A 19,176-nucleotide genomic window follows, 5' to 3' on the forward strand; every position below is an offset into this window, starting at 1 on the left:
AAGGCAAGAGACACGCAAGGAGTATACCATAGTCGAACAGATGGTCTACGCGGAATGCAACGGTTCAGTACTCCTCAGAATGGGAAGCTACGCACTAGGGCACATTGGTAATGTCCTCGATCTCACCGGTCGTAACTGCGCGCCCGGAAAGGCAGGTCCCATATCCAGAGACCTGCGACCAGGAGGTGTCGGAGGGAAGAAAGGAGCTTATGCCGCACGTCAGACCGGCTTCGACCGGTGAAAAGACAAGACACATAACGTACCGCAGCTCTACTGTAGACATTCGAAGACCGACGAGACGAACCATGGTATGCTCGTCGCTGAGGGAGCCCGGACAAAGTAAGGGCAACAAGCGCCATCAGTGGCATCACTGCCTCGGCCCCGTCGGATGCAGTGTACGCTATTGACATAAGTTGACGTTGACGATGCGGTACCTACTATAAGAAGTTAGTCTGTCCAGTGTCCACTATCGAGACTCGTGTATTTCGCCGCCAAGAAGATAGGAACCAAGACTGTTACAGCTTTGTCAGTCTCGAACCCACGCTGGAACTGGCAGCTGTGTGGAGCTGACCTTCAAGTTCCGCATTTCACCGCCGTGGGCCAGCACGGCAACATACGCTGATAAGGACCTTGACAACAGAGCTTCCGCAGGGCCTTCAGCAGCCTGCGTCCGCGGTTTGTGCGAGTACACATGTCAGGCTGAACCTAAGTCTGCCACAGAACTGATCAAGCGCGCTGTTGACGCTACGCATGGAAGATCGTTCTGTGACGTACTTACGTCAGTTGAATCCCCAATAAAAATGACGAGATCGTACCCGGCGCCGGAAACAGAGGTTTGCTCTGGAAGCATGATAATGGTATGCCTGTAGCCACACATGCATGTTGGCGGTTTCCGGTAGCGAATATTTGTGGTCCAGGACATCAGACATTTGAGCCTAAAGTATTAACTTCACTTAATATATTGTGATTGTGGGCAGGCTTCGTGACAGAGTACTTGGAGCTTCGAGGCAGAGGACTCAGGAGGAGGGAAGACTGCAGGAAGCGTGGTGATGAACTCCACGTGGCTGACATAGGCGCCTGTGAGCGCTCACCGTGACTGCGGCTTGAGCAACTTGAACCTGACATTCTACCGCCGCGTGAGCAGATATCTCTTAGCGGAGACTCCTGAAAAAACCCTTTACTAGCTGACAGTGTCTCGACAATTGACTTGAAGTGCCAGTGGTTTACCGCAACTCTGCGGAAGAGGTCAAGATATGTATCTACTACCAGTGGTATGTCGCGCTAGAACAGCGATGTGTTCGAGAAGTTGGTATGTGCTGTACTCATAAACATAGCAGATACTTGAGAACTTATGATGCCATCAGATGACCGAAGGTTGGAACTCTGTATACACCGCCATCGTCAGCCTCAGTTACTACTTACTATCGTTGTATGTCGCAGGCGCGTTGTATGTTTGCGAACGGCTCCGGTCTTGAGACCTTTTTGATGACAGTAGTCGAATGTCAACACACGTCAATGGTCGTCCCAGCGCGCTGTCGTATATCAGGTATGCACTTGATCAAATCTTCAGGAGGCAGTGATCTCAGGCCTTGCCCCGACAGGGTGGCGGTGACGCGCCGCGGATGCGATACCGCTCTCAAGCCTTCCAAGCTCCCGGTATTGCTGTGATGCAATTTGGACTATATCTAAACCGGGGCGGATGGACATCGCAGTATTTCTCTTCCTCGCCCCCTTCCCAACGCTTCCGCCGCCCAAGGACAAGTAAACGTCGCCGCCGCCCGTTGCCAAAGCCAACTGGTTCGAGCGCTGGGTTGCTTCGCGGAACCTTTAGACAATAATTCAGCCTACTCCAGCGGTCTCTGCATCGTTGTTGTCCTTCCCCGGCAAGAGCGCTGCTGTGCGGTGCTACAGTATAAAGCCCTCGGTTTCTCAGTATACCTCTTTCTTCGTGGTCTTCCTCGCTTCCCTTCCATCCCCGCCAGGACCCGACTGCCTCACCACCTCCACCTTCGCTCGATCTCTGCGTCCACTATGTACATTCCCGTCCTGTCCTCCTACGCGTCCGTCTCTGGAGGGGCTCTTGACAAACTCTTGCGTAAGCGCTCTCCTGTCCCCGAGCCCAGGGGCGGTGGCGGACACGGTGGCGGGGGCCATGGAAGCTCGTCACACAGCTCCGGAAGCGGTAGCGAGGGTAGCAGTGGCAGTAGTGGTAGTCATGCCAGTGACGGTAGCGGTAGCAGCGGCAGCTCATCCGCCCCACTAGGCAGCAGGGGATCCACAATCCCGGTCTCCGGATCGGCATCCAGCAGGTCCTCCGCAACCCTATACGGCTCTGGGGATAGCAAAGTGTCCACGATACCCCAAGGACAGCCGTTTGCCGGCCGTTCTGTCGGTGGCGGGACACGCGATGGGGTCTACGGCTCGTCGTGCGTGATCTTCCTGGTCCTCTTTGTGGCTCAAACGTGCTCATCTGAAAATCCCCAGGGTCTACGGCAGTGGATACCCAGTCTCCTACGGTGGATCGGGTGTGGTGGACCGCGGATTCCCCTACTACTACTACCCGGTGGTCTGGCCAGATCATGGCTATGGGCCTACGTACTTGCACAGTGGAAATAGCCAGGTCAGTCTATCAGTGCCACTATCACTCGCCGCATCGACTGACATTCCTTCTACTTATCAGTATGGCAAGCCGCAGAACTCGTCGCGACCCGGAGGTGCCGAGATGCAGGCCGCATTCACATCGCGCACATCCCCAAGTACAACATTCCACGTTGTGGCGGACAACAGCACCGTCGTTGCGCTCATCGCGACGATCAACACCAATTGCTCAAGCTTGTTGAACGCTAATTCGTCGAAGACCCCAATAGCGATCAACGGCTCTGCGACGGACCCTCTCCCCGAGCAGGCCGTTCAGTACTATCGTGCTAGCAGTGTAGTGTTGACGCTCGACGGGTACAACAACACTGCGGCGTTGACTGGCGATGCGAACGCGAAGCCGATCCCGATCCCCGCAAACGTTGACACGACATTACTCAACTGTCTCAACTCGACCATTGGCCAAGCGGTACCGCTCTTCGACTCCGCGTCGGCGGCGTTCAGCGTATCTGTGCCGGGAATTTTCAGTCTGATTTCTGTCCCGTATGCACTCTGGTGTTTCATGGACTTCTTCTTCTGAACAACTGTCGCTCCTTCTCATGTTGCTGTTTGCTCTCTGACACCGTGATGACGGACCTCAGGATACCACACACTATGAATGTTATGCTATTGATGTCTCTACGCCCCGTTCAGGCCATCTTGGTCTTATGGTCTACATGTCTCTGACAGACTAGGGAGGCTGATCGCAAGGTATGGAAGTATTACGCGCCTAGTTGAGTACGAGATTAGAGGGCTTCGGTGGTAGGGATCAGATCTGCAGTGAACTCACATTGTTAGGACCAAGGAAGAACTCGGCCATCATGATGTCGGTGTCGCAGTGATCAAAATTGAACACCTGGCTCTGTCAGAGCCCCAAAGACGACGTGAATTGAATATCCACATAAGACAATCGAGGGAACTTACGCTCACGCCGTATTCGAGCTCGCCGATCACTTTTGCTCCAGGCCAGACCGTACCGACGGTACTCTGCGACATGGCGAAGTAGTTCCACGTGTCCTTCGGATGGAACATCACCAGCATGTTCTCGCTGAGATCGGTCTTGAAGTACGGCGGACGGAGAGAAATGCGTTCTGCCGCACGAATAGGCCAAAGATGGCACAGGTATTGCAGCGTCGGGAACGCGCTCCTTGCTAGTCGAGGAACGTATGGGTCAGACTTCTGAAGTGACATCAGAGTAGAGACTTACTGATCAGTGGTGCACTGTCGATGTTATCCGCAATGTAGTTCCCAGTTGACGGCCCGCCTGTGTTGTACTCTTCGAAGCTGTCGCCGCAAACAAGGGGCATCGCTCCAAGGCCGAGATCGGCCCTGGGCACGCTCATAGTGCGGAACACATTAGGCACCATGATATGTCTCGAGGATTGGAGCAGCTGGTGCGTCCCTTCATCTACTTCCATATCAAAGATGCTCTCGCGAGCCTGCTCCTGGGTACTGTAGCCTGAGGTCAAAGACTCGGTCAACACAACACGTTCATTTATCTGAAATAATGCGTCAAGCTACCGACCTCCATCCGATAAGCTCCGAGCCTATGTACTATGGCAGAAGATAACATTATAACGGTGCGTTTACCGATCTCGGGACTTGGCAGTACGCACCTCAACGGCTGTCTTGAGCAGGTAGTCATCTACGAAGAGATTCATACTCGAGCGTTGGAATAGGCGACTTCATGCAAGGGAGGCAAGTACTCACGAGATAGCCCTTCTCTTCTGTGTATTCGACCGGATTGACTGGGTCAGTGATGACGATCTCCCCTACACGCTGCCAAGGAATGAGTTCAGGCTACTAATGACACCGACTTCAAGCAGGGTCGCAGCCTGCCTCGGGATATACTGGAAACGTCGTTGGTCACTTATGCACAGGAATTTGAGGACCCAAAGGTAACGCACGTTTCATCAGATAGCTTGCAATGATGCTTCCGTGATGCTGAGTCCATAGGTTGATTGTGGAGTCGGGTCCATCGAGGATATCCGCTAAAGCAGCCAGATCCCTGACCCTTACCGCAGTACCGGTATACCCCAGATTAGAACGATCCAGGGTGTTCAGGCAATGCGAAACGAGCTTCTCCTGCGCATGAAGGAAATTGGGACTGTCGCCTGCGGTTGCCGGGTGTTCCCATTCCATACGCTCGTTCCATCGTGGCTCGCTGTGAAGGTCATTGCGGAGGGTCTCGTTATAGAAGAACGACTTAGCCGCAATGTCAGGGAAGCAAATCGTGGCACCGCATCTGAGAGCGATGGGTCAGCAAAACAGGTCTAGCTGAAGATACTGCGTTTCCGTACATCTCGTTAGACTCGACGAGAGCTTCGTCCCAAGGGGACCACACTAACTATATCTCATTCGCCCCCGGTGATCTCCTGCATTTCGTTTCAGATGAACGAAAGTGTCGGGCTCATGAAGGTTGTCTTTCCCAAATATGAGGTTGCTGATGATAAGTCATCGCATGAGCTGACCGATATACCCAAGACATTGAAAGACACACCTGGAGCGAAGAAGATGGTTCCTCGACGCTTTTCTCGGTGTTTCGCAGGTGATTTCACAACCAAGATCTCCGTGCTTCCACTGGTCGAATCTCACCAGTCCATAGGAACGCTGAGCATGCTGCACTCTAGCTTGTGCAAGAAGAAGATCATTCCACATGTCACTTCACGCATACGCGATTCGGAGGATCGAAAGGGAATCTGAGACAGCCAGGCATGTTAGGGTCATGGGACGAGGTTTGCTGCCCAAAACGTACCTGGCTTGGCACCGAGGTGGCAAGGGCGCTGGGAAGGAAAAGTAGACATACGGACGCCACACCTGCTAGATACATGGATGAGAGAATTGTGGTTGCAATATGAGACCGCCGGGACAAGGATAGCGTCCGTTATATTCGGTTCGCCATCTTCGCTGCGCACCTTGCACTGGTGTCCTCCGTCGACATCGGACGCGCTACACACATAGGAGCAAATTTCGTAACCCGTGTGGGAGCGATCCATGAGATGGACGCGGGCGGTACAAGGACGTCGTAGTTGCTATGTTAGACCGTAGATGTAAGACAACAAAAGATGCGCACAGCCGTGAGGCCGTGAAACTGCTCATCAGAAAGCTCTGCCTTTGACGGCACGCCCAAAATGTCCGTCTTCACGGAAGCGAGACAGCGCGATACATATGTCTTTGGAGAACTGAGGGCAAAGAGTGCGGTCGCATTCGCATTCGGGAGTATGGGGGTCCTAGCATGGCAGTTCCCCTTCGTCATATTGGCATGCTCGGGGTTGCATAGGCAACTATGCAGAATCTTGAGTGTGGAAAGGAAGTTCGGTGCCAGGGTGACTCACCTCTCCGGGGCCATAGAAAGCCTTGATTATATCGTAACTGCACTGGTCGTGGTCCAATGCGAGATCCTGCGGGGATTACAGTCAGGTCAGAAGATAGACGATAATCCACAACGTGGGGAATACAAGATGTTAAGACTCACCCCGTAATGCAGCCCGCTGACGACGTTCGCGGTAGGCCAGCGCTGATGCGCCGTATCCTCCGACACCGAGAAATAGTTCCAGTAGTCTTGGTCCCGGAGCAGAACTAGCACCTTGTTTGAGAGAGAGGGCTCGTCTGCGTTGCCCAGTCTGACACGCTCAACAGCACGGACGGGCCAAAGATGACAGAGGTATCGCAGAGGCGGGAATGCACTCGTCGCTACATACAGAAAGCAAGTGTCAGCTATGTATGTCTCGCGCCGAGATGGAAAAATCCTATACCGATGAGAGGGCCGCCGTTCATATGGTCAATCAGTGATTCCTCGACTTGGCCGCGTACCGTGGCCACGTCGGTGTCGTGCTCGTGTAGGGCATCCCCACAGACAAGAGGCATGCCGTCGAGCACCTGCACTGACCACCTGCGATTGCCACTGCGCCATCCATTGACCCCTGTCCCCTGTCTTATGAGGCCCATATCGAATATCCTGAAATCCCTCTCTTCCGGGTTCAACCACAACTCATTTTCTTTCTTGTGTAGGATCTGTTGATAGTCTGCTTCCGCGCGTGTGCTAGGGTCCATGTTAGCGAAAGCAGCACACGAGACACTTGATCGCAAGTACGTACTGCCACTCCACCAGCTCAGAGTGCAAGAACTGGACATGAGTCAGCACCACAGTCATACGTGATGTGCCAGATGTGAGCGCTTACCCTGGTAACCAGACCAAAGCGGACTTCATCGATAGCTGGACGACCGAAAAACTTCATGAATCCTGTGGAACCATTTTGCATGCCATGCTGCTGAATGCGAGCTAGCGTGTTGTTAGCTATCGCCACGTCTGAGGACCATTGCTATCCACCGAACAAGAGTTTGATCAGATCACATGACGTCCCCATCCGCACGATCAGGTACGTACTATGTGCGACGGCCGTTCTTGGTACGCTATCGGGTCCACGGGGTCGTCCATGACGACTCTTCCAACGCGCTAAGTGATCGGGCAGCGGTCAGTGCTGGCCAGGGTCCATCCAGCAGTTGCGTACCTCAGGAAACACTAGCAGATCCTGTGTTAGCAAACTCCAAGTCGAAACAAGTATCCATCACTTACTTGTCAGGAGATGACTAGCCAAGATACTCCCATGATGCTTTGTCCAGAGGTTTACGGGTGAACCCGGTCCGTCGAGAGCATCTGCGAGAGCAACCAGATCCCGCACGCTCGCAGCGGTACCTCCGTATTGGAACATGTCGCGGTCCGGCGAGGCGTTCAAGCACTGCGTGACCATCTTCTCTTGCGCGCGGAGCATGTCTTTGACGTCTTGAGGCCCTTGGGTCTCTGACCACGCCATCTCCCCGTCCCAGGGGAGCTCACGCAGCAGGTCACCGTGGAAAGTTGTGTTGTAGAATGCGACCGTCGCGTTGTTGAGCTGCGCATACGGGTTTGGTGAATAGCTGAATTTCTCCTCATTATCAGCGAAGCACTCCGTTCTGTAGAGGGACAGAGACAGATGAGTATTTGTAGCGTGGATTGAGATGAGTGCACGACACCGACCGTTGGGAGACCGCGGTGTTGCGATACGTCCACATGACGAGATCATACTCGGGCGCAATTTTCACGATATCTCCGCGTTGACTGAATAACATGTTGAGGGCATGCTCGGGATTGAAGGTTCGTCCTAGATACTCGTGTCCTGTGGAAAGTGAGATGGGGTTTACTCGGGTTCGAGCAGCAATTACCTACCTAGATGCATGAACAGAGTGCCCTTGCGCGGAGCGCGCCTCTTCACAGGTAGTGCCGTGTAGTTGAGCGTAATGCTCCCTCCGGCGGGGTTCTTCCAGTCCAGAGGAACCTCGAGTTGGCCGCATTCAAGTATCCTCCCACTCCATATATCGTTCCCGCAGTCTACATACTGGTGCCTGGGGAGTGGAGATTGCAGGAGCGTCTGTCCAGACCGATTTTGTCATTGTCCGTGCGAAGGAATATTGGAGCGAAATCTACTCACCTGCGAGTCTTCGGACGCGAGGACAGCTACCGCTAGCGTAGAGTAGCTGACAAGCTTAGCGAGTGAGAACATGAAGATGGTGGTTGTGGGAGGTAAAGCTGTCTGGTGGGAGCGATTTATAAGAATCTAGGCTTCGAGCAGTGCTTAGACGGTTGCCGATGCTGCGGTCAGTTGGCGTTTACATTGAACGTCGCCCTTCGCACGCGAAGTACATACAGCCGCACAACAGCCGCACAAGGGCTGTGCGCTGCCTCCCAAAAACCGACTCACAGCGCGGAAAGAAACCTGCGTGCCTCATGCGAAGCACAACCTTGATACTGCGAACAGTTCGCACGTCAGTACTTGGGATCGATGTGACGTGGACGTAGATGATCATACTCCCCAATTTTCGACTTCACCGGGCGACGCAGGCGGCAATGTTGTCGAATCTGGCTTTCGTTTGTCGGAATGGTTGAGTTGAAACGGGAACAGGCTTGAGAAGGCTGGGCGGTCGACCGAGAGTAACTTGAGCGTGGATGCAACTACTTCTCCGCATAGACGGTTCACCGGGTGCTTCGCTTGCTAGAATGAGCCGTTGTATTGGTACAATCGATGACATACTTCGTTCGGCGACAAAAGCGAGTCACATATTTCCAAGCTCTAGTAGAATCCGAGAGAACGCTGCGATGTGTCAACTTCGACGCGCCGTCTTGTCCCTTCAAAGCCTACCCAGTCCCCTCGGCGAGTAGTTCCGACGAGAAGGACCTGAAGAGGACGTCTGAGAGGTGGCGGCCGTGGACGAGCCAACTGTGACTGAGCCATCCATGGAAGAGGAAGAGGGAATGGCGCTGGAAGTGGTGACTGGACCGGAACCGGATGACGGGGCGGCGCCTGCTGTGTTGTTCGATTGGAACGCAGTCAGCGCCCAGCTGCCGCCGCATGTGAGCGAGCTGTCGCCTGCGCAGACCATATTGCAGGTCGCTTCATCAATGGGTGCGCCCAGTCCGTTCTCGAAGGAGGCACCACCTAGTATGTATAAGCTTAAGATGAGCGCTGATGAGTCGTCGTATATGGCTGAAATTGACTCACAGTAGCATTCGCGGCCGTATTCAATACCCGCCAGCGAGAGACCCTTGGATGCGCATGTCGAAAGGCAAGAGTCGATGGTCATCTCGTCGCTCGTGAAGCCATACCCAGTGAGCGCGCGCGTTGAGTTGTCCGATACACAGCCAAGTGCCGTCCATCCCGCGGGAAGGGTCTCAATCGGAAGCGAAGGAGGGTTGGATGTGTACATCAAGGTAAGGCGGTTCGGGCCTCCGCAGATTTCGTTCACTGCGGATCACATGTCAGATGCATATCGACATCAGCAGTGCGAAGAGATACGCACCATTGCCCGCACAGTGGTTCGTGCACTCGTTCCACATCACCGTTGTGTTCGACGCTCCGTTGCGCATCTCGTGGTCGCAGTAGCACTCGTCCGAGTACTCGACCCCAGCAAGGCCGAACCCCTTCTCCTGGCAGAAGGACACGCACACCGCGCGCGTCATGTTGGGAGTCGTAGTGGAGGCACCCGTGAGTGCGCGGCCATTCGTACCCTCTGCGATGCACCCAATCTCTGTCCAATTGGTCGGTAGAGAGATCTGGGCGGGAACCAAGGTGGCGGTGGTCGCGTTAGCTGTGCATAAAGGTCGCGGTCCGGTAGTGCCGTTCCAGAGTGGGTTACAGCCAGTAAGCTGGACAAGAGGAGCGTGAAATCCGACCTCCTCATCGACGATCTGGGTCTCAAGGACGCACGCATCCGCCGATTGCTGGTCGATTGCCGCTGCGAGGGGAGGGCAGTCCATAACATTCCCGTTAGCGTTCGGGCAATTGTCGAGGGCGTCCTGGAGGAGGTCCACGTCCCAGCCGTTCGTGAAGTCCCCGTGGTGTCCGTAACCCGTGGTGTCTCCGTTCGCGAGCACCCAAGTGCCGGGGCCCCAGTAGTCGAACTTGTCGACGGAGGCGATCATCTCGTAGAAGAGGGATACGAGGTGGACGGGATGAGTATCAGGGCAGTCGCCGCTGTTAAAGTTCTGAATGGGATATGCCATGTGGGACTTGTGGTCGGGAGAGTCGAGGTTCACACCGTCCCAGCAGGAGGGGAAGAAGACTTGGGCGCGCATGCCATCGGGGCAGTTGTGGTCGAAGAAGCTCGGACGTTCGGCCCAGTCGGGATCGCCAGAGTGATCGGTGGTGAAATCTACAGTCGAAGGTTGATATCCAAGGCCTGCTCATGCAACTGAGTGTGCGACGTACCCATGCAAACAAAGTCGATCGCCTGGTCCTCAAAGCTAGAAGCGTTGTAGGTTCGCCTGTTCGAGTCACCGGCGATCATCTGGACGCTCATATATGAGATCGCAGGAACGGGGGGAGAGAGGCTAATGGATACATACTCGTAATCCCGGTGGGAACGCCTTGATCGATTCGTTCTTGGGTCCCGGACGGACCAGATAGTAGATATTGAAAGAGGTAGCTGTGGGGAAGGAACGTCAACTATCTTTCAGTACCAAACTGCTAAACACCGATGACATCTCGGACACAGAAACGAAGCCTGTCAAGGGAGCCTGTTTCTCCCGTTCCACCGGCATCATGCTGGGAAACCGGAGCTCTGGATGCTATTGCGATCCTTCTATCTCTCAGGTTGCTACCGAGTGGTAGTCCAAATCCAGGAGCCAGACTGGACAGTATGGCTGAGGAAGCATCGCTGCGCGCCTCGAAGCGTAGACACTGTGCTCCGATAGCCTGCCAGTGTGCGCGATGCGCTGCCCTCGGAAGCATTTTGAAGGGCCCAAACGTCCACGCAGCTACCACCCTTCTAGGCCCATGAGCCCGGGCGTTTGGCGGCAAAGGTACGCCGGACGTTGGTTATGCACGAGCGCCCAAGGAAGTATTCTCGAGACGCCATAGAGCCAGGAAGTTGACTCACGAATGGGGGTGAACTGCCCTGTCTGTTGGTCTCGGTGGTACAATTGAGGCTAATGGATGATCAGGGAGATGCCAAGCGAGATGTAGTAGCATCCGACAACTCACCGCCCAGTAGTTGCTCTTGTCCGGCTGGACGGGGACCGTGGTGCAGTTGCTCTGGATGAGGTCGTCCGGGTCGTAGACGTTCTTGAAGCGGCTTGCTCCAACGACGGAGTGGACGTGGCCACCGATCTAGTGCAACATCCGTTAATGCAGTGTCAGGTTACGGTAGGCAATAACAGGGCATACCGTGTTCGGGTTGATGACGGGGTCGAGGCGGGTAGTTACGATGGGCTTGAGACCGCCAAAGATCCAGTACTCAGCGTTCACCGCAGAGGCGAGGAGGACGAGGGAGGTGAGCTTGGTGCTGAGCATAGCTGATCGCTCGCTGGCTATGAGCTGGATGAGGAGGAGAGTGGGCTGCCTTGCATTCGAGTATTTGTACCCGTTCTGTATACCATTTTAGTTTTGCTACATGTGGCATCTAGGCTGTACACGGCTGAGTTGGGGCAGGTGCGTAGATGAGCACCACCTGCGAGCCAACGCGGACCATGCTGGAAGAAGCTAGCGTAAGCTATCGGTGGCATTGGAAGGGCGATGTCACACAAACCTCAACGCATGTCTACGAGACGGCAGAAGGAAGCAAACTAGGTCTGCTCTCATGGACTGCAAGGGCGGCGGCTGTTCGGAAGGTTGGAAAGAGTGGCTTAAGCTCATATTACCGGGGGAATAAATATAGAACGCACTCCCACTGGTTAGGCCAAGACAACCATGGCGGTCGCGGATGGATCAGCATGAAACTGTCGAACAGAACGACTGTCTCTTCCGAGAACATGTCGGGTCGGGTTTGCGGTTCCCGGAGATCGTCCACCCGGGGGCGGCGTGGGCGCTGAACTATGTAACCCCTGGAAGTTATGGTTACGTCAATCTATCCATCTCTTAGAAAGCAAAATTGTGAATGTGGAAATTACCATCCCATTCTGACACTGGATGGTTCTGGCCAACCATCGAGGGGTGGCGCGTAGAAGTCTAGCTAAGAGGATTACAGCAGCGCGCATCCAAGCTGCGGTGATGCGGCCCTGTTCGAGCGTGTCTCGACTTTGTTGCGTGGACTGCTCTCTCTGGCTCAATACAATGTGTGGAGTGCCACCCAGTTGGGTTCTGAGGCTGTTCTGGCCGCCCAGCAAGTTCTCCCTCCCGCTTGCCTCCCACTCCCTAGGACATGGGACGCGGACTGGCCACTCCACCTGGCTGACCGCTAACGATTGAAGGCGGGGGAGCGAGCGTGTGCTAGAGCCTACGAGGGCCTTGGCGACGGTGTCAGGCAAGCTCCTGAAGTCAGGTACGCATGCAAATGAGGTTGACTTTCGCAGATATTAGAAGGCGTGCCAGTGTGCTCACAACGACGCATGCATATATCTACCTGTTCAGCAAGACTGAATATTCAGTGTATCGCTGATCAGTGGTTATTGGACTGGCGTGACTTACTGAAGGTTTCTCGAAGTACCGTACGGCGTAGTCCTGATCCTTCCCTCATCCATGGCCATATCATTGAATTTGTTTTTGTGGGCCAATTGGGTATTTGGAGATGCAGATGGTTTGGGTGTCGACATCGACGGAGTTCAAGGACATACTCCGACAAGGAATAGACTGAGACTACATAGTCAAGCCAGAGGAGAGCTTCGCGACGCAAGACCACAGTGCAAGTGGCAAGTAACTTATAAGTAGACGTGCCAGGCTGTAATAATTGAGGTAAATGAGGAATCCGGATGGTAAGTAATCTCATTACTTACCAGTCATTGACTGGATCAGTGTGAAGGGCGTCTCTGCGGCGCAGCGACCGTCCACCATCTCTGCCGCTGCCCCCATCCCTCCCGACGACCACGAGCACTATGTCCCTACCACGCTCGAACTACGACCCCAGGCGGGTGTGTATCAACCCATTCCCCTCTATCACCCTCGGAAAGCACAGGCGCACCATCGGTATCTACCTCGCAGGCGGTCTCGTACGTCTCTCCTGTCTCGGCATTCGCCCTGTTATCTGACTCGTTCTCTACTGTGACCCCTGCCGTATACGTCGCATACGAACGCAACTACAGTTTGCCCTGGCCAACTGGACGTTCCTGGACGCCGCCATCCTCTCCGCGCATGCGCATCCGCCGTACAACGAGCCGCAGGTGCCGCCACCGGTGCACGTCACCTTCCTCGACTGGCTCCCGGGCATCTGCTCGCTGCTCGGCATGCTCGTCATCAACCTCATCGACAAGGACCGTGTGCAGGGGCACGAGGACTTTGGGGATGCGCGCGCGGTGTGGCGTGCGAGGCTGTTCCTGTTCATCGGCTTCGCGCTCATGGCTGGCGGTTTGGCGGGCAGTGTGGTACGTCTCTCCTTCCATCCCTCCCTACCTACCCTCGGCATCTTTGGACTCCTCTCGCACTTGGGGAGGTGGGAGGCAGTTACCATTGTCGATGCTCATAGACTCTCGTTCCACAGACCGTCCTTGTGCTCAAGTATATCCTGCACCACTATGCCGAGCAGTATACCTACTACGGCTACGCGAATGTGTCGCAGAATGTTGCGCTCATGCTCTCTTCTATCGTCCTCTGGATCTCGCAAAGTGTCAGCACAGAGTATGAGTACACCCTGTCGATCTAGTTCGTGCCCGCTCTGTACTGCTATATCATATTCCCGCGGAGGACTTTGTATACCGTATTCTGAACTTCTATGTGCTCCTACGAAGCGACCGATGTACTGGCCGTCGTACCTGAACACTGTCACACGAAGGCTCCCCATGACGAAAGTTGTATGCCCAATCACTCGTACTTCTCGTCGTGCTTCCAGACTTCTGCATATTCAAAAGCGTGCCCAAGGTCGTGTGGTTGTTGGGGATGCATGTCGTGCATACAGTCAACTCAGACTTTACGTACATGTTGCAACTCTACCTGTCACTGTAGAATCATCCCATTGGCACAAACGCTCGCAGTCCGCGCGTTGAGTCATGCCTTCATGCGATGAGCTGATATACAACAACGGAGCTATCTCACACGCAGCAGTACAATTCGCCATAAGTCGCATGGGATTGCAGGGGATGGAGATGGAAGGAGAGCAAAGCATGACTATACGTAGGACCATACAACGTGCGACCGCATAGGATAAGTGAGAGCACCCGCCAGAGGAGTTTTACGCAGCACCAGCAGCCCTACGCACGCACTGTCAGACGATGGGAAGCGTGAAAGCACAGGTGGAAGACGCACTTCTTGTGTGATGCCTTGACGGCCGCTGCCTTCTCCTTCTTCTCGGCGATGCGCTTGGCGAGGAGCGCGTCGTACTCCGTCTTCTGCTCCTTCTGGCGCTCGATCCGGCGGCGCTTGAGAGAGCGCAAGTGACGGCGGCGTTGGAGACGGAGGGGGGTGACCAGACGCTGGATTTTGGGACTGATACAAGCAGACGCTCGTCAGCAGTTATCCTCACTTGTGGGTAAAACAAGACACGCACGCCTTGGTGTAGGGCTTCGCGTTCTCCTTCTTCGCGCTCTTAACTTCTCTCCGAACGACGTACTTGCGGACATCGTCCTCCTTGGAGAGGTTGAAGAACTTGCGGATCTTGGTCGCCCGCTTGGGACCGAGACGCTTGGGGAGGACGTTGTCGGTGAGGCCGGTGATGTCGTTCTCGCCCTGCTTGACGATGACAAGAGAGAGGACGGCGATATCAGGGCCGACGATGCAGCCACGGACGGACTTGCGCTTGCGCTCGCCCGTGCGGCGGGGACGGTAGCAGGAGTGGCCGTCCGAGAGGAGGAGACGGACACGGTGCGGGAGGAGGACACCCTGCTTCATGGGGAAACCCTGCTTGTCGTTGCCGCCAGTGATGCGGAAGACGTAACCCTTCCACTCATCGCCGAGAGAGTCAGCCGGGACCTCCTGCGAGATGCGCTTGTCGTAGAAGACACGGCTATTTTGCAGCAGCAGCACTTCGTGTTAGACGGGTAACGGAGGCGAAGAACGAGTTGCACGCACTATTTCTTCTCGTCATCGAAGTCGATAGTCTTTTGCTCCCCAGTTGCGGGGTCTATCGCAGTCGCCCCGGTCAGAACATATCCCATATCTCTCCCCCGACAAGTCCAAACTCACTGGCGATGTTGAGCTTCATGCTGCAAAAAGTGGAAAGCCAGTAAGTTTCAGCACTGAGGTACTAGACGATAGGGCCATACCTTCAGGCGTGGGTGGGCGTATCTCGGCGACGGCAACGACGACGACGAGATAGTCTTGCGCTCGGTGTCGGATGGCTTGAGGCGTGCGCAAACGCTGGACAGCGCCCAGGCATGTGGCGGAACAAGGTTTGAAACTATACAGTTCCATCAGCCACCGACGCCCGGGAGCACGTGGCCTCTGCCTCCACGGCAAATTCGAGTATACTGCTGAGCCCAACGGCACGCACGACGACCGCAAGACCTCAAGACCTCCCCACCCTCTAAAAACTTGTCAGTCGCCGCCGACGCCATCTTGCTCGTTGTCGAAGTGCTGACGGACGTCGGACAGAGTCACCATGGGTCGCATGCACGCTCCCGGCAAGGGCATTTCGTCCTCTGCTCTCCCCTACCGCCGCGCTCCCCCTTCCTGGCTCAAGACCACGCCCGAGGACGTCGTCGAGCACATCGCCAAGCTTGCGCGCAAGGGTCTTACGCCCTCTCAGATCGGTGTTACCCTCCGTGACTCGCACGGTATCCCCCAGGTCCGCTTCGTGACTGGTAACAAGATCCTCCGTATCCTCAAGTCGAGCGGTACGTATCTCTTCTATATCTTTGTGGGAGACATGCATGGGCAAGACTGGTGGAAGCATAATGGGCTCATGGACGTACGCATCACAGGTCTTGCACCCCAGATCCCCGAGGATCTCTACTACCTCGTCAAAAAGGCGGTTGCCGTGCGCAAGCACCTCGAGACGAACCGCAAGGACAAGGACTCCAAGTTCCGTCTCATTCTCATCGAGTCCCGTATCCACCGTCTCGCTCGCTACTACAAGACGAAGCAGCAGATCCCCCCAACGTTCAAGTACGAGTCCGCCACCGCGTCCACCCTCGTTGCATGAGTGTCTCGTTGGCGGTTGTTGTATGTTGGAGATCAGGGTAGGAGGGCCGGCCGCACACACTTGGCGAGGGGAGGCTCCGGCGCAGACGGCGATGGGTGGGCTGTCGTCGAGACTATATGTTATCGCTTGTACGCTTTCCACATGACACCCAATGCAGAACCTAGGGCTATGCAACAACTGTGTGCGCGTTCAATACCCTGTCAGCCATGCTTTGGCATCTGCCTGTGTTGAGCGGCGGTGGTTATCAATGTAGCGTCAACTTCTGGCACGTTAGCTCGCCACGAATCCAGCAGCACAATACCGAGCCACGCGATGACAATTCGCTGTGGTCGAATTCTCCTTTCAGTAAGTCCGAACGCTTCGAGTGGCCAGTACGTACCCCACGTATGTGTATGTACTTCACACTCGCTAACACAAGCACTCTCCAGTACATTCTCCGAGGCGGGGTATCAGCCGATGATACAGGAGAACGAATACTGAATGTGATTGAACATGAACTACCGAAACTACACCACCATTACCGTCGTGAACGTCTCCCAACAATCCAGGCCTGCACGATGCCGCAGCATTGATCCGCCAGGATGGCGCGACCTTTCGGCGAGACGCTCCTCGGCTGCGGCGAATGCCCTTCAAGTCCATGGTGCCGCACCGTACGCGCTGAAGTCGAGGTGTCGCTCGACGCTCCTCGATAACATGCGTGGCCTATGTCGTCGGGCCTCCGCCAGAACTAGTGTCTCATCCATTCCCGGGTGAGACATAGCTAATAGACTGAGGCAGGTCGTCTGCGCTACACCCATCGCAGACAAACCACAAACGACACCTCACTATCCGTCACTTGGCGCCACTGGTATGAATGATTGAGCGAACGCCGCAAGTCATCAACACGAATGAAAACATACCAATCGATCTTATACCAGTCGGGCTTCTGACCGGGGGACCCCCAACCTCCGCCCGACTGCATCGACGAGCTCTGAATTGAGTGGCGCGTTCATCCCCTGCCACGTAGCATCGTCCTGAAGGACGAAGATATAATGCCGAGATACAATTTTCCCGTCCACGGCAGGCAGGACATGGTTGCGGAGGCAAGGAAGTTTGGTGAATCCCGGGCAGCATGCGGGAACAGGTGAATTCGACACCATTACGCAGTTTGTCAACTTCCTGCGGAGTCGTTGTAGGGGCCTCATCCCCGTAGGCGAGCTCGCAGTACCAGCATGTCCAGCGGCGTCGACGGCACTCGGCATCGGGGATGAATCCGTTAACAACTTTGGGCGCCGGGCGAGGATGGATGCGAATCTGCTTGTACATGTACGGGCGACCGAGAGAGTGTCATCAGGCCTCAGGGATCCACTTAGGCCACGATATCGTTCATGGTGAATTCAGGGTGAAGTAGAGTTGTTGAACAAGGTTGAGTGAGATGCAGTTCCGAGTCCCCGGGGAGGATAGTGGCACGGCTAGAACGGCGCGGATAAGACGCAGCCTGAACCCACTTCAAGAGACCGCGACGTGGTCACTCTTGCTCCTGTGAGATACTGAGAGCGCGCAGAGTTCAGTTAACCTGCATTTGCTACGGACATCATCCAAACTAAAGCTCACCAAGACATACCGTGACCGAACTTGAAGCTAGCACACAGTCACTATTCGTCAGTGGGCACCACTGGTATGATGGTCAGTAGATGTTACGAAACGCTGACAGTCATGAACGCACAAAGCAATCTTATACCAGCCAGGGTCCTGACCTGCGACTCCTAACCTCCGCGCCACTGCTTCGATGAGCTCCTTATCCAGGGGCGCATTCAGACCCTGCCACGTAGCATCGTCTCGAAGGACGAAGAGATACTTCGTTGTGTCGTTGCGGTTCACGATAGGAAGAAGACGGTTGCGTAGGCGAGGAAGGTTGGGGAACTCGTGATAGATGAGGCTAGGCAGCATGCGTATGCAGGTGGATTCGAGGTCTTCGAGTAGTTCCTCGACTTCTTGAGGAATCATTGTGGGGAGCTCGTCCTCGTAAATGAGTTCGCAGTACCAGCGCGTCCATCGCCGGCAACACTCGCTATCGAAGAGGAACCCGAACGCCGTTTTGGGTGCAAAACGAGGGGGAACACGAATGTGGTCGTGATCATATGGGCGACCGAGCGGTTCAGGGTCTTGAGCGGAGGATTCGGGAGACATGGCCGCAATAGCGTTCATGGTGAGTATGAGGTCGTTGAAGAAGTGTGGTACGGACCACAGTCCAAAAGTGTACACTGCCAGATGGCGGTTCACAGTCAAGTCGGGGCTGGCTCATTGTCACCATCATGCGCTAGCGCGGAGGGCCGGGCCGTCGAGCCGACCCCCACCACGCTGACCTCGAGGTGTACACATTACGCGGAAGGATGCAGACACGTCAACATGAACTACGTCTTCGAGTATAATGACATATACGCTTCAGGCTTCAATCTACCGTTTCTCAAGCTTGCAACCCAGCTGAGATGAGTGCGGCGCACGTACTAGTCTTGCCCGCAGGGAAGGTCTGTTCAGACAGTCAAGATGGAATACTGCATATAAACTTGAAGACAGGCACCATGACACCTCAGCCGCAATGAGGACACTCTTCCACCGCGAATCCAATTGAGGCCTATCACCGCTCCCATGCAGCCCTGTTCACGAATAGTTTCCCGGCTAGAGCTGCCAAACGGAACCTTCAACAACTAGTTCCTGTTTCTGGCACGAATCGCTTCGTAGATCAGGACGTCGACGGACTGCCCTAGTCCTGCAACGTTGTAGAGTCAATTGGGAACTTATCGGCGGGGCCGTAGTAACTGACAATGAGTTTGCAGACCCGACAACGGTTCTGAGCGCGCGACACGACAACGTCCCTGACCGGGATGAGGTTGGGAATGTAGGCAGGGACGTTGGAGCACAGTGTCTCCAGCAGCGGACACACCATGGGTCCGTCAGGACCCATGCAGCGCAGCGGGCTCATTGAGCATGTCGCAAGGTTGATACGTGGAAGAGGATTGGCTG

General features: G+C 55.1%; 9 protein-coding genes across 9 annotated transcripts; 3 read left to right on the top strand and 6 right to left on the bottom strand.

The window, feature by feature from the left end:
* Positions 1 to 2,031: 2,031 nt before the first annotated feature.
* Positions 2,032 to 3,175, top strand: L226DRAFT_469372 (uncharacterized protein; the record flags this gene model as incomplete). The annotated part of the gene is made up of 3 exons (XM_067676212.1): positions 2,032 to 2,426; positions 2,485 to 2,620; positions 2,681 to 3,175. 3 exons carry the CDS (start codon positions 2,032 to 2,034, stop codon positions 3,173 to 3,175), a joined length of 1,026 nt encoding a protein of 341 aa, XP_067531451.1.
* Positions 3,176 to 5,638: 2,463 nt separating this feature from the next.
* Positions 5,639 to 8,537, bottom strand: L226DRAFT_538483 (uncharacterized protein). Its single transcript, XM_067681506.1, has 12 exons — positions 8,481 to 8,537; positions 8,103 to 8,419; positions 7,841 to 8,042; positions 7,652 to 7,790; positions 7,211 to 7,587; positions 7,022 to 7,077; positions 6,816 to 6,956; positions 6,732 to 6,760; positions 6,390 to 6,676; positions 6,110 to 6,327; positions 5,919 to 6,035; positions 5,639 to 5,868 (listed from the first exon to the last, which is right to left on the bottom strand). Exons 2-11 carry the CDS (start codon positions 8,172 to 8,174, stop codon positions 5,919 to 5,921), a joined length of 1,638 nt encoding a protein of 545 aa, XP_067531452.1. The 5' UTR covers positions 8,175 to 8,419; positions 8,481 to 8,537; the 3' UTR covers positions 5,639 to 5,868.
* On the bottom strand, positions 8,527 to 11,729 carry L226DRAFT_216234 (WSC-domain-containing protein). The gene is made up of 9 exons (XM_067672958.1): positions 11,695 to 11,729; positions 11,334 to 11,638; positions 11,151 to 11,276; positions 11,047 to 11,095; positions 10,514 to 10,593; positions 10,377 to 10,455; positions 9,469 to 10,320; positions 9,171 to 9,413; positions 8,527 to 9,107 (listed from the first exon to the last, which is right to left on the bottom strand). Exons 2-9 carry the CDS (start codon positions 11,457 to 11,459, stop codon positions 8,800 to 8,802), a joined length of 1,863 nt encoding a protein of 620 aa, XP_067531453.1. The 5' UTR covers positions 11,460 to 11,638; positions 11,695 to 11,729; the 3' UTR covers positions 8,527 to 8,799.
* On the bottom strand, positions 11,729 to 12,778 carry L226DRAFT_216215 (uncharacterized protein). Its single transcript, XM_067672957.1, has 4 exons — positions 12,573 to 12,778; positions 12,486 to 12,507; positions 11,831 to 12,416; positions 11,729 to 11,765 (listed from the first exon to the last, which is right to left on the bottom strand). The coding sequence occupies exons 1-3, from the start codon at positions 12,634 to 12,636 to the stop codon at positions 12,008 to 12,010; spliced, it is 495 nt and encodes a 164-aa protein (XP_067531454.1). The 5' UTR covers positions 12,637 to 12,778; the 3' UTR covers positions 11,729 to 11,765; positions 11,831 to 12,007.
* Positions 12,779 to 12,976: 198 nt separating this feature from the next.
* On the top strand, positions 12,977 to 14,056 carry L226DRAFT_513838 (UPF0220-domain-containing protein; the record flags this gene model as incomplete). The annotated part of the gene is made up of 3 exons (XM_067678386.1): positions 12,977 to 13,090; positions 13,184 to 13,462; positions 13,579 to 14,056. 3 exons carry the CDS (start codon positions 12,977 to 12,979, stop codon positions 13,738 to 13,740), a joined length of 555 nt encoding a protein of 184 aa, XP_067531455.1. The 3' UTR covers positions 13,741 to 14,056.
* A 209-nt stretch (positions 14,057 to 14,265) lies between these two features.
* Positions 14,266 to 15,234, bottom strand: L226DRAFT_574341 (ribosomal protein S6e; the record flags this gene model as incomplete). Its single annotated transcript, XM_067685017.1, has 5 exons — positions 14,266 to 14,284; positions 14,340 to 14,519; positions 14,581 to 15,036; positions 15,102 to 15,153; positions 15,216 to 15,234. The coding sequence occupies 5 exons, from the start codon at positions 15,232 to 15,234 to the stop codon at positions 14,266 to 14,268; spliced, it is 726 nt and encodes a 241-aa protein (XP_067531456.1).
* A 389-nt stretch (positions 15,235 to 15,623) lies between these two features.
* L226DRAFT_538487 (uncharacterized protein) lies at positions 15,624 to 16,340 on the top strand. The gene is made up of 2 exons (XM_067681507.1): positions 15,624 to 15,865; positions 15,953 to 16,340. Exons 1-2 carry the CDS (start codon positions 15,631 to 15,633, stop codon positions 16,171 to 16,173), a joined length of 456 nt encoding a protein of 151 aa, XP_067531457.1. The 5' UTR covers positions 15,624 to 15,630; the 3' UTR covers positions 16,174 to 16,340.
* A 621-nt stretch (positions 16,341 to 16,961) lies between these two features.
* Positions 16,962 to 17,646, bottom strand: L226DRAFT_216362 (uncharacterized protein). Its single transcript, XM_067672959.1, has 2 exons — positions 17,073 to 17,646; positions 16,962 to 17,017 (listed from the first exon to the last, which is right to left on the bottom strand). The coding sequence occupies exons 1-2, from the start codon at positions 17,476 to 17,478 to the stop codon at positions 16,998 to 17,000; spliced, it is 426 nt and encodes a 141-aa protein (XP_067531458.1). The 5' UTR covers positions 17,479 to 17,646; the 3' UTR covers positions 16,962 to 16,997.
* A 168-nt stretch (positions 17,647 to 17,814) lies between these two features.
* L226DRAFT_574343 (uncharacterized protein) lies at positions 17,815 to 18,360 on the bottom strand (the record flags this gene model as incomplete). Its single annotated transcript, XM_067685018.1, has 2 exons — positions 17,815 to 17,827; positions 17,879 to 18,360. 2 exons carry the CDS (start codon positions 18,358 to 18,360, stop codon positions 17,815 to 17,817), a joined length of 495 nt encoding a protein of 164 aa, XP_067531459.1.
* Positions 18,361 to 19,176: the final 816 nt, after the last annotated feature.

Source organism: Lentinus tigrinus, assembly GCF_003813185.1.
Source record: "Lentinus tigrinus ALCF2SS1-7 unplaced genomic scaffold L226scaffold_33, whole genome shotgun sequence".
NCBI lineage: Eukaryota > Fungi > Basidiomycota > Agaricomycetes > Polyporales > Polyporaceae > Lentinus > Lentinus tigrinus.